Source organism: Emiliania huxleyi (genome assembly GCF_000372725.1).
Source record: "Emiliania huxleyi CCMP1516 unplaced genomic scaffold EMIHUscaffold_254, whole genome shotgun sequence".
Taxonomy (NCBI): domain Eukaryota; phylum Haptophyta; order Isochrysidales; family Noelaerhabdaceae; genus Emiliania; species Emiliania huxleyi.
In genome coordinates this window covers 134,783-144,879 of record NW_005200138.1, presented here as the reverse complement: position 1 = coordinate 144,879, position 10,097 = coordinate 134,783, and the positions used below count along the sequence as shown (strand labels likewise).

Below are 10,097 nucleotides of genomic sequence, written 5' to 3'. Positions count from 1 at the left end.
TCGCCGCCTGGCTGGTCGCCAGCCGCGGCTGGACGCCGCTCGCGCACCTTGAGACCCTCACCGCCGCCCGCGCTCTCTCCCTGCTGCGCAGCGGCGCGAGCCTGCACGAGGGCGAGCCGACGCCGCTGCAGCGCGCCGCGGGCGGCGAGGGCGAGGCGGCGGCGCTGATCCGGCGGGCGGCGGCGCCGTGGTCGCCGGCAAGCCACTCGCTCTTCCCCGCGGCGGCCCGCGAGCGGGCGGCGCTCCTCGTCGTCTCGCTCTACGAGATCCACGAGCGGCACCATCTCGACTCGGCAGGAAACACGAACGGCATCGCGGCGCGCGACTTTAGCGCGTGCGTGCTGCGCTTCGCGATCACGCGCGAGACGCTACAGTAGCGTGGCGCGCGCGCTCGCACTGCCGCACGCGCGGTGAGTGCAAGGCTCAGGACTCGGTTTTTTTATGGGGTATGAGGCATCGGCGTTCGGTGGGGTCGCAGCGCTGCGCCCGGTGCTCTGCACTGCATCTGCAGAGGTGTGTGATGCACGTCTCTAAGTCAGTTGTCTAGTGTGTCAGGGGCGGGCTGTCATCCTGTCAAATTGGGCTGTGTCGTTCTCTGGGGTACGTTGTCGCGCGCGCTGTGGAGAGCGAGATCTGTGACTGTCGCGCAACCCCCGCCATCCGATCCGCCACCCCCCACCCGGCGTCCGGGCAGATGCCTAGAAAGCTTGCACACGCCCCGACGCTCGGCCGACGCGCACACGGGCATGCAATGCAAGCGGCGCCGGCGGGGCCGTCGTCACCGCGACGACTCACGAGCTCCTTTCGCTTCGGCGGCCGATCCCACGCAGTGGCCACAGGCACGGCGGAAGCGGGGGCGGGGGCGGCGGACTCCGAGCCTTGCCGGCGCCGGCAGCCGCCGCGCCCCTCGGGCTCGGCCGCTCGCGAGGTCGAGGAGCGCCTGTTCACAGCTGCAGGTGTGAAGAGACGCTGTTCACACCCTCGGCCGCTCCGCGAGGTCGAGGAGCGCCTGTTCACAGCTGCAGGTGTGAAGAGACGCTGTTCACACCCTCGGCCGCTCCGCGAGGTCGAGGAGCGCCCGCTGGCCGAGCTTGGCGACGGAGGAGACGGGGAAGAATGAGCTCTCTGCCCTCGAGGAGGCGTCGAGGCGCTGTTGCTTGCACCGTCGCGCTTCCTCCTCCGCCCTCCCCCTCCCCCTCCTCCTCGCCCTCCTCCTCGCCCTCCTCCTCGCCCTCCTTGTTGGTTTTCTAAAATCTCTCTCTCAGAGCTCACACAGGATCACAGCGGGAGGAAAGCGGCGAGTCGCAATTCCAGGGGTCGTTGTGGCGGGCCTGTGTTAGTGCCATTTTTGGGGGCGCGCCGCCAGGCGCGTCCCCACTTTTGTATCACAGCTGCGAGGGCCAACCAAGGGATTCGGCGCGTCAAGTTAACTTGACCGCTCGTTCGGGCTTTGGGCCGCAGGCCGGCGCGCAGCGCCACGCCGCCAGGCGTCCGCCGGAGGCCCGCCGGAGGCTCTTCCTGCGGCCACATTCTGGCAAGATTCCGCCGCGCTCAGGCGCCCAGAGGATGCGTGCGCTGCGCTCAAACGTCGCGATTTGGCAATAGGCGCTCGAGCCGGCGCACAGCGGACGGGTGCGCCGCGCAGGGGGGGTCGGAGGGGTGCGAGAGGGGGCGTGGGTCAGGCGCGCACCGGCCGGCTCCGGGAGCGGCCGTCACGTCGAGGAGGGGGGCTGTCTGCAGTTCAGGGGGGTAACGGTGGCACTCTGCTTCGCCGCCGACAGCCCCTCTTCCGAGCCGGCGCGTGGCGACGAGCCGCGGCCAGTGTCGCTGGTTCCTTTGGCGGCGCAGCGTTTATCCCCCCCACCCGCGCCCGCCCGCCCGACCGCCCGCCCGCCCTCAGGCCTTGCCCCTTCGCAGGCGCGGGAGCGCTCGCCGGCGAGCACCTCCTACCTCTCCTCGCCCGGCTGCTCCCTTGCCCCGTCGCCCGCCGCGCCCTCGCCCGGCCTCAAGAGCTTGGCGGCCTTTGTCCGCCAGCTCAAGGCGTGGGACGAGGCGTGCGCCGACGGCCGCTCGTCGTGCTGGTTCGAGACGGAGGGCGACCTCCCGCGGCTGGCCGGGGAGGCGCTGCTGGCCGAGGCGGCCGCGACGGGCGCGAGGCGGATCGCCTTTGACGCCGTCGCGGCGCGTCTCGAGGCGACCGCGGCGCCGCCGCCGCCTCTCGGCACCGCCTTGGCCGCGTGGCCCACGGGATGGGGCATCGAGGAGGGCAACTTCTGCGGGCTGGCGCACTGGGCTGTGGAGGTGTGGCACGCGGCCGGGTCGGTCGACGCGAGCCGGTGGCAGGTCGAGGCTGACGGAGGGCGCCTCTTCTTTGTGCGGGTCGCGGAAAAGGCCGCATAATCGCGCTCTCCGCCGAGGCCCGCCTCGGCGACGGCGCTCGCCGCGCCGCAGCAGCAGTAGCAGCAGCAGCAGCAGCACGTGATTCTTGACACATGATTACACTACACAGTCCTCCCTTCGGTTGTCGTTTCGACCCTGTTTTTTTCTTCTATCGCAGCGCACTCGCATCTGTGAGCCTAGCGCAGCGCGAACTCGCCGTCTGAGCCTAGCGCAGCGCGAACTCGCTCTGAGCCTAGCGCAGCGCCTCGGAAAACACCATTTTGGCTCGCCAACAAGCCCTCCGCGCCCCCACACCGTTATGATAATACTTTTCACGCCGCTTTTCTTCTTTTTATTGACGAAAATTTCGGCCAGGAATGGAGCCAGCGTCCCGCCAGCCCACGCCGAGAAGCAGCCATGGCCAGCCACGATGGCTCAGGCCCGCACGCCGCCAAATTCTACGTGCCGCGGCTGCTCTCGACTAGCGGCGAGCCCTCATCCTCGCACGTCCTCAGCGAGTGCGCCATCCGGCAGCTCGCGCCACAGGTGCCTCGCCGGTACGCGCTCTCTGACTGGAGACTGCTCTACTCGACGCACGTGCACGGCATCTCAATCAACACTCTCTACCTCCGCGCCTCGGGTTGCGGCGGATGCCTCCTCGCGCTGAGGTCCTCCGACGGTGCAGCTACCTACCCTGCCACTTGAGCGCACTTCTGGACCGCACACACGCTCCTTGCGCACTCTATGCGACTGTACGTCTGCTCTCTGCTCTCGAGTGCAGTTCGCTCCCTCTCTTCTGTCGGCGTCTCTGCTCAACTCGCCCTCGCCACTGCGCGCCTGCAGGAGCCACCTTTGGAGGCTTCATCTCCGAGTGCCAGCCGCCGAGTGCACCGGGACCGGACGGGCGCCACTTTTACGGCAACGGCGAGTCCTTCCTCTGGCGGGTCGAGCCGCTCACAGACCTGCCTCCGCTGCCGCGCCCCTCCATGGGAGAACCGCCCACCTGCCTGCTCGAGACGTTTGGCTGGACGGGTCGAGATGTAGCCGAGATGGTGCCGAGATAGAACCGACCTGCCCTGCTCGAGACGTTTGGCTCAGACGGGCGCGCAAGAGAGCACACACTTCTTCCTCCGCGGCGCGAGGCGACACCCGCGACGCGTCCACGACGTGTCCCCGCGGACTCGGCTGCAGGCGCCAACACGTACTTTGCCCTCTCTCACCGAGAGCACCTCGCCCTCGGGTCCGGAGGGCACTTTGGCCTGTGGATCGACGCCGACCTGAGGTGCGAGATCCGGCCGAGATCTAGCCGAGATCTAGCCGAGATCTATGGCCCGGATGCGCCGAGATGAGCGGGGCGCCCACACGCACTCCTCCGACACCGACGACCAGCCTCGCGTGCCCACCCGGCCGAGCTGAAGAGGGGTGTGCCCCCCCGCGCCAGGCACGGCTCTTCCGGGGCAAGCGACACGTACGGCGACCCCTCCCCTTGGACGCGCCACTCCGCCGCCCGAGCTCTGAACGGCGCCGCTTCACAGCTGCATGCGTGAACAGGCAACCCCTCCCTCTGCGCGCCGCCGCCCGAGCTGTACCACCACTCGGAGAGGAACACCGGCTCGTCTGTCTCGGAGGTGCCGGCCGGCGGAGGCGACGGGGGCGGCGGAGGCGGCTGTCGCGGGGGCGGCGGCGGCGCGGGGGGCGGCGGCGGCGCGGAGGCGGCGGCGCTCAGCAGAAGTCGGAGAGAGTCGTCTTCGAGCGGCGAGTTTGTGTGCGACGTGCTCGAGGTGTGGGGCGTGGACGGGCACGCCATCAAGCGGAGAAACGCGGAGTTGCTCCGGAGGGGCGTCGCGCCGTGACGCTCGCAGGGGAGCAAGTTTTGAGGGATCGTCGTGGATATGTGTGTGTGCCGGCACAGCGATCTCTGATCGAGACTGTGAGTGAAGTTTACTCTACCCGAAGGATCACAGGCTGCGCGTCTCCTTCGTCTTCACACTCCCACCGCCCTCGAGGAGGGAGTTTCTTTTACGTTTTGGAACCGAAGCGAGTGAGCAGCTCGACCAGTGGTCGCGCCCAGTGGACTGTGGAGAGAGTGGAGCTGGGGAGGCAGGACGAGGCTGTGGAGCGCCACATTGTGCTTCATGGTGGCATTGTGCGCTCCATGGTGGCTATCGGCGCCGGCGGAGCGATCTGCCACCCCTGAACCTCGCTCAGCTCGGTGAGAGCCTCGGTCGCCTGCATGCCGCTCCAGCAGCAGCCGGTGCCGCACGGGGCGCGGCGCGCCTTTGCGCGCTCGACGTCCACCAAGAAGGACTGGTACGCAGGCGTCAGCTTGAGCTTGCCTTCATCGTCGAGGAAGGCAATCTTCTCCCACGCGTACATATACCCGCCGGCGCCCTTCAGCTGGGCCTGATCGTCGTACGAGTAGCGCATCCAATCGCCCGCCTTGCTCTCCTCGACCCAGCTGGCCAGAGTGGCGTCGCTCTCCTGCGCGTTGGTCACCCGGTCCCCGGGCTGGAGGAGGTAAGCCCACTGCTGGCTACCGGCGACGTTGACCCACTTGCCTACGTGATAAAGAGACACCAAAGTCAGGGCGGGAAGACGGACATCATGCAGTGCTATTCAGAGCCATTGCCGTCGGGTGACACTTCGAAGCGGAAGGGGGCGGCTGGCCGGAAGCGCCACCAAAGCCAGCCCCAGCAGGTGGCGTCGGCAGACCAGTTGTACGACTGGTGCTTGAGTCCGATGTAGCCGCCCTCGGCCGTCTTGACCCACTCGGCGTCGTGCAGCGCGAACAACGTCTCGGGCGGCGCGATGTTGCCGCGCATGTACCAGAGGCCGAGGAGAGAGGGAGGCGTGTCTGGGCTCGCGCCCGTCTTGAGCACCTTCTCAAACATAGCCTCGAAGCCAGCCTCCTTCACCGAGGCCCACTCGGCGCCGCCCGCGCCGCTGCGGATTAGGCATTGCGCCACCGGGTAGCAGCACTGCGTGCGATGCGAGTAGCAGTCATAGCCGCAACCCCAAAGGAACGAGTAGGTGCCGGCCCGCGCGGTGTACGAGGTCGAGTTGAAGACGAGAGGCTTGTCAGAGGTCGCGAATCGCTCCCAAGGGATGCTCCCGTTGGGAGGGAAGGTGGACGCGAGATTGGCGTTTGGAGCCCACCTGCGAGCCGTCGCAGCCACGGGTGTGAGCACGAGCTAACTTGAGCGCGGAGAGGCCGCTCTCGCGCACATCGCGGCGCGAGTACTGTGTGGGTGCGGAGGGTACTACGCAAAGAGGCCCTGGGGGGGCTGCTTTGTGGCTGCGATTCCCGCCATCCTGGGTCCACGGTGCCGCGCACTTTTGGGTCTTCTCGAGCTCATCGCGAGTTGGAGGCGAAGAGAAGGGCTTCGTAGACAGCTGCAGCTTCCGGGCGTGTACAAAACCCGCGGTGGGTTTGGGAAGCTTAGGCTTGTCCGGCTGCAAAGCAGGTGCCATTTTGTAAGTGCGCCCTGCGCGCCGCAAGCAAAATGCGGCGGCACGTATCACGATTTTCTTTCAGCTTTGTCGTAAAATTCTTTTTTTCCTTGTTCTTTTCGCTTTTTGTTTTTAAAACTCCGTTTCTGACTCGCTATGTTTTTTTTTAACGTTAGCGTACGCCCTGCGGTGTTGGTCTGACTGTGTTTCGCCCTTTTTTTCGTAACTAACTAACTAAGATTGTGCCCAGTGATACGAGCCGGACTGTTCTTCACCTCAGATTCTTACATGCCCGATACACATACTAGTGATACGACCGACGTGGTAACGTTTAGTTCATGCTCAGCACGTGTTTGTCTTCCCCTCCACTCTCGGCCGAGAGCTCCGACGCCGTGGCGACCGCGTCCGCGTCCCCTCTGACCGCGCCCGCGCGCTCGTCGGCTTCGGCCCGCTGGCTCTCATCGAGCAGGCAAATGACGTCAGCCTGCACCGCGAGGCAGTAGACCTAATCAGACAGGCACCCCACTGAAGCGCAAGGACCAGTGAGCACCGGCCGGGCGCACAGCGGTGTGTGTCTGTCCGTGCGCAGCGAGACCTCGATGGGCAAGTCATTGTATTCGAAGCCGAACGGCTGCTCGATCTGCACCGCCGTCTCCTCGACCTGTGTATGCCAGGGGTGAGAGGCGGGTTAGAGCAGCTGCGGCGGGGGCCTCCCCGCTCCCGCCGCCGCCCCCTCTTCGCCTTGAGCAGCAAGTACGAGATCAGCGAGCACACTGGCGCGAGCCACCAGTCGAGGTGGCCTGTTCACTCGCCGTGTGTTTGGGGAGTGCCCCCCCCCCCCCCCCCCCGTAAGCTCAGGCGAGGCGGCCTGTTCATTGGAAAGGCGAGTGAAGACACATCGTTCTCACCTCCTCGCCTGTGCGCGACTAGCCGAGAATGCCGTCAATCATGGCAAAGGGCAGTAGCACCAGGAACAGGAGCAGGATGACGCGGAGGACGCCGACGTAGCCCGGCGGCAGCGGCGTGTTGACGATGCGCTCGCATCCGGTTATCGCCTCGCAGAAGCCCTCGGTGACGCCAAAGAGGGAGTGCGACAGCATCGAGGTGTGCAGGTAGAGGGTCTGCGCGGGCAAGGGCACAAACGGAAGAGGGAAAGACTCGGCGGGCGCAAGTGGGGAGGGTGCGGGTGGCTGCGGCTGCGGCTGCGGCGCACCTGCTCGCCTCTGCTCACCTCGCCTCTGCTGGCCTCGCTGCCCGCCGCCGAGTACTCCACAGTGGCGCCGATGGCCACGTCCACCGAACGGCGCAGCCTCATGATGGCGTACAGCGGCGGGTGGCTGGCCTGCGCGAGGTTCGCCAGCTGATGCGAGCTCAGCAGCGAGTAGAGGCCGTCGAACTGCCCCCTCGCCATCATCGCCTCGATCTTGTGGCCGTCTAGCAGGTCGAGCTCAGTGTACATCCTCTGCACTTGGGCGCTCACGGGGACAGGGCACAGCCGCTCGCCGCGCAGCCTACATGTACATGTGTGTTGAGCTCATGTCATCACAGGCACTCCAGGGGTGGTGGCGCGGCCACTGGCTTCGCAGCCGGCAGCAGAGGGCGATGGCGAACGCGATGCACCAGCCGCCCACCTCAGCGTGCAGCCGGTGCGATTTTGCGCACACCTCCGCCGAGACGCCCATGCGCGTCTGGTGCGCCTGAGCGGCGAGAGAAGGACGGTGTTGAAAGCCACACGAGGCTTGACACATGGTTAGTCGCCCGTCTCTGGGCTAGATCTTGGCTAGATCTCGCCGCGGCGCTCGCGATGAGCTGAGTGAGCAGCGAGCGCGAGCCGTTGACAACCTGACACACGGGCCGCGCTGCTTAAGACACTACGCCGTGATTGGTGTGAGCCACCTACTTTCGTTCTGGCGCGCACCTTGCCCCAGTACAGCCGCGCATTTGACCAGCGCTTGTACGAGGCTTGAAGGCGGAAGGCGAGCAGCAGCGACATTGCGCCCGCGAGATTCTGCATGGGCAGCGACTCCGAGAAGTCCGAGATGAGCTCGGTGGCGGAGGGGAAGAAGTACTGTTGTGGGGCGCGGGGGCTGCACGTCGAACACAGCTTTGCTGCAGCTGTCACGTCAAAACTCACACGTGTATCGGAAGTGTCTAGGCTTATGCGGTGCATGCCACCTCGAGGAGTGTCAGTGTGACGGCGATTGCCTGGAGGGACGGGGACGCGTGACTCAACGGTAGTAGCGCGGGAGCCACAGCCGGCTGGCTGGCTGGGGCTTTGGTCTGGGGTAAGGGGAAGCGGCTCGCTGGCTGCTCGCCGTCGTGAATGCCCACGGAAGCAAGACAAATCCCGTCTCTTTGCAAATGTCGAGCATGCGCAAGGTGTGGATCCACGAGCGTCGATTGTAAGTCAGCCTCGCACGCGATGTCGCCAGCTTCGAAACGACCCCAACGCGGCTGCCGAGCGCGCTAATCCGAGGCGTGTTGAGTGAGTCCGCCTTTGAGGAGGCCTTCACCGGCGAGAAGGGAAACCCGACTCCGCGCGGCGTGGCGTGCCCGCCAGCGGCCAGCGGGTCGGCCACGGACCGCCCGCGGCTCGAAGAGCGCCGCACGCCAGCAATCGACGGCTCTGGCGAGTGATGCCGCACGCTAGGCTTGTTCGTGTGCATGTATGTGTCTGATATGTGTGTGCACTACAAAGCCACTGCGTCCGTCCCGCCGGCGGTGTTTTTCACGGCCATCAAGTTCACGATGTGCATGCACATGTACATGTACATGTGTTGTGATCTGAGAGAGAGAGAATCAGTGATCTGTGATCTGTGAGGGTTGCATGTTGTGCATGTTGTGCATGTGTCCGAGCCGCGGGGCTGGCTGTTCTTGCACATCTCTTGGATCTTGCACGTATATCTTGTGCGTTGTGGTTCTTTTGACTTCTGTCTTCTCGCCTCCTCAGTGCTCAGAAACTAACTTACGCGGAAGTACAATTAGGCGCTTGGCATGTTTGTATTTACCAGCTCGTTCACGATCTGAGACTGAGTGTACAAGAATTTCGATTATTTTAAGGCGTGTTGTGCCCCCCGGGGCGCGCCGCTTCAGCCGATATCGAGCCGTACACCGGACCCCGCCGGTCACGGCTCACGGGGCGCCCGCCGCCTCGCCACCGACAGCGTGCGGCCAGAGCAGCGCCGCCACGCGCGCCGCCGCCGCGTCGAAGTTGTCCCCCCAGTGTGTCTCGTCGGCGGGGTCGTCCTCCGCCTCCTCGCGCGGACTGCAGCTGTACAGCCCCGCCTCGAAGAGCGCGTGGTGCCGCCGGTGGCCGGCGCTGCCGTCGGCGGGCGGGCGCAGCATCTGGAGCACGCTGCTGCCCAGCAGCGCCTACCGGGACGCATCGAGAAGAGGGCTTAGGGGAGGGGTCCGAAGGGAGGGGCCCAAACCCCGCGGCGCGGCGCAGAAGAGACGCACCAGCCGCGCTGCGAGCGGCACCAGCGGCTTCGCGCCCCGCGAGAGCCACCGGGCAGCGAGCTCGTTTGGCGCCTGCGGGAGAGCACCGGGCAGGGTTATGGGCAAGGGGTGTGGGCAAGGGTTGTGGGCAAGGGTTGTGGGCAAGGGTGTGCGCAGGGCGGCGGGAGGAGACTGGGAAGGGAGTGGCGACGGGGTCCGGTGCGAACGGAGCGCGAGCGCGTGTGTGCACATCTAGCCGCGGCGCGCCGAGAGCTCCGCAGCGAGCCTCTGCCTCAGCTCGGCGGTGGCGCCTGTTCACAACCCTCACCTTCTGGCCTCACGGCTCCCTCGCTCCGAGCCTCCGCCTCAGCGGCCGTCGCCCTTGGCAGCGGCTGTCGAGCCGACCAGCGCTCCGATGCCGCCCCCCCACCCCTTGCCAGGCCTCACCCCGGCCCACGGCGTGATGTCCGACCAGGGCGCAGAGTCGCCCCACGGGGTGGCCCACGGGGTGCCCACCTAGAGGCGGACCCGCGCGGCAGCGTCAGCAGAGTGGGCACACCGCAGCGCCGCGGCAGCAGTAGCAGTAGAGGTCGCGGTGCGAGGCGCGTTTGCGCTGCGCAGGAGAGGGCAAGCAGCAAAGTGTGCATACACGCGCTGCAACGCCGCGGAGCCCATCCGAGCGCGTGTCTCCTCAAGCGCTGGGTCGGGAGGCGGGGGGGGGGGCATGGCCTCGCGGCATCTAGGAGCAGGCTTGCCCACGTGGCGGCCCACGGCGCCGCGCCCCAGTCAGGGACGACCAGGCGCGGAACTGCCCCCCAGGTCGTCCCGGC

General features: G+C 66.5%; 4 protein-coding genes across 4 annotated transcripts in view; 1 reads left to right on the top strand and 3 right to left on the bottom strand.

Annotated features, from left to right (window-relative positions):
• Positions 1-1,405: 1,405 nt before the first annotated feature.
• On the bottom strand, positions 1,406-2,579 carry EMIHUDRAFT_443640 (hypothetical protein). Its single transcript, XM_005777851.1, has 2 exons — positions 1,607-2,579; positions 1,406-1,535 (listed from the first exon to the last, which is right to left on the bottom strand). The coding sequence occupies exon 1, from the start codon at positions 2,492-2,494 to the stop codon at positions 2,036-2,038; it is 459 nt and encodes a 152-aa protein (XP_005777908.1). The 5' UTR covers positions 2,495-2,579; the 3' UTR covers positions 1,406-1,535; positions 1,607-2,035.
• Positions 2,580-2,751: 172 nt separating this feature from the next.
• Positions 2,752-4,409, top strand: EMIHUDRAFT_367352 (hypothetical protein). Its single transcript, XM_005777850.1, has 5 exons — positions 2,752-3,058; positions 3,223-3,411; positions 3,571-3,661; positions 3,800-3,801; positions 3,931-4,409. The coding sequence occupies exons 1-5, from the start codon at positions 2,797-2,799 to the stop codon at positions 4,230-4,232; spliced, it is 846 nt and encodes a 281-aa protein (XP_005777907.1). The 5' UTR covers positions 2,752-2,796; the 3' UTR covers positions 4,233-4,409.
• A 103-nt stretch (positions 4,410-4,512) lies between these two features.
• On the bottom strand, positions 4,513-8,495 carry EMIHUDRAFT_237708 (hypothetical protein; the record flags this gene model as incomplete). The annotated part of the gene is made up of 11 exons (XM_005777849.1): positions 4,513-4,932; positions 5,022-5,535; positions 5,714-5,864; positions 6,199-6,334; positions 6,425-6,490; positions 6,798-6,950; positions 7,043-7,340; positions 7,405-7,526; positions 7,748-7,897; positions 8,005-8,034; positions 8,172-8,495. The coding sequence occupies 11 exons, from the start codon at positions 8,493-8,495 to the stop codon at positions 4,513-4,515; spliced, it is 2,364 nt and encodes a 787-aa protein (XP_005777906.1).
• A 259-nt stretch (positions 8,496-8,754) lies between these two features.
• The window catches only part of EMIHUDRAFT_443634 (hypothetical protein), a 2,184-nt gene continuing 841 nt past the window's right edge, over positions 8,755-10,097 (bottom strand). Inside the window, exons 3-7 of the mRNA XM_005777848.1 lie at positions 10,023-10,097; positions 9,648-9,783; positions 9,535-9,578; positions 9,289-9,360; positions 8,755-9,201 (exon numbers count right to left, since the gene is read on the bottom strand). Coding sequence (XP_005777905.1) covers positions 9,711-9,783; positions 10,023-10,097 — 148 coding nt within the window. The 3' untranslated portion in view covers positions 8,755-9,201; positions 9,289-9,360; positions 9,535-9,578; positions 9,648-9,710. The remainder of the gene's footprint in view (positions 9,202-9,288; positions 9,361-9,534; positions 9,579-9,647; positions 9,784-10,022) is intronic.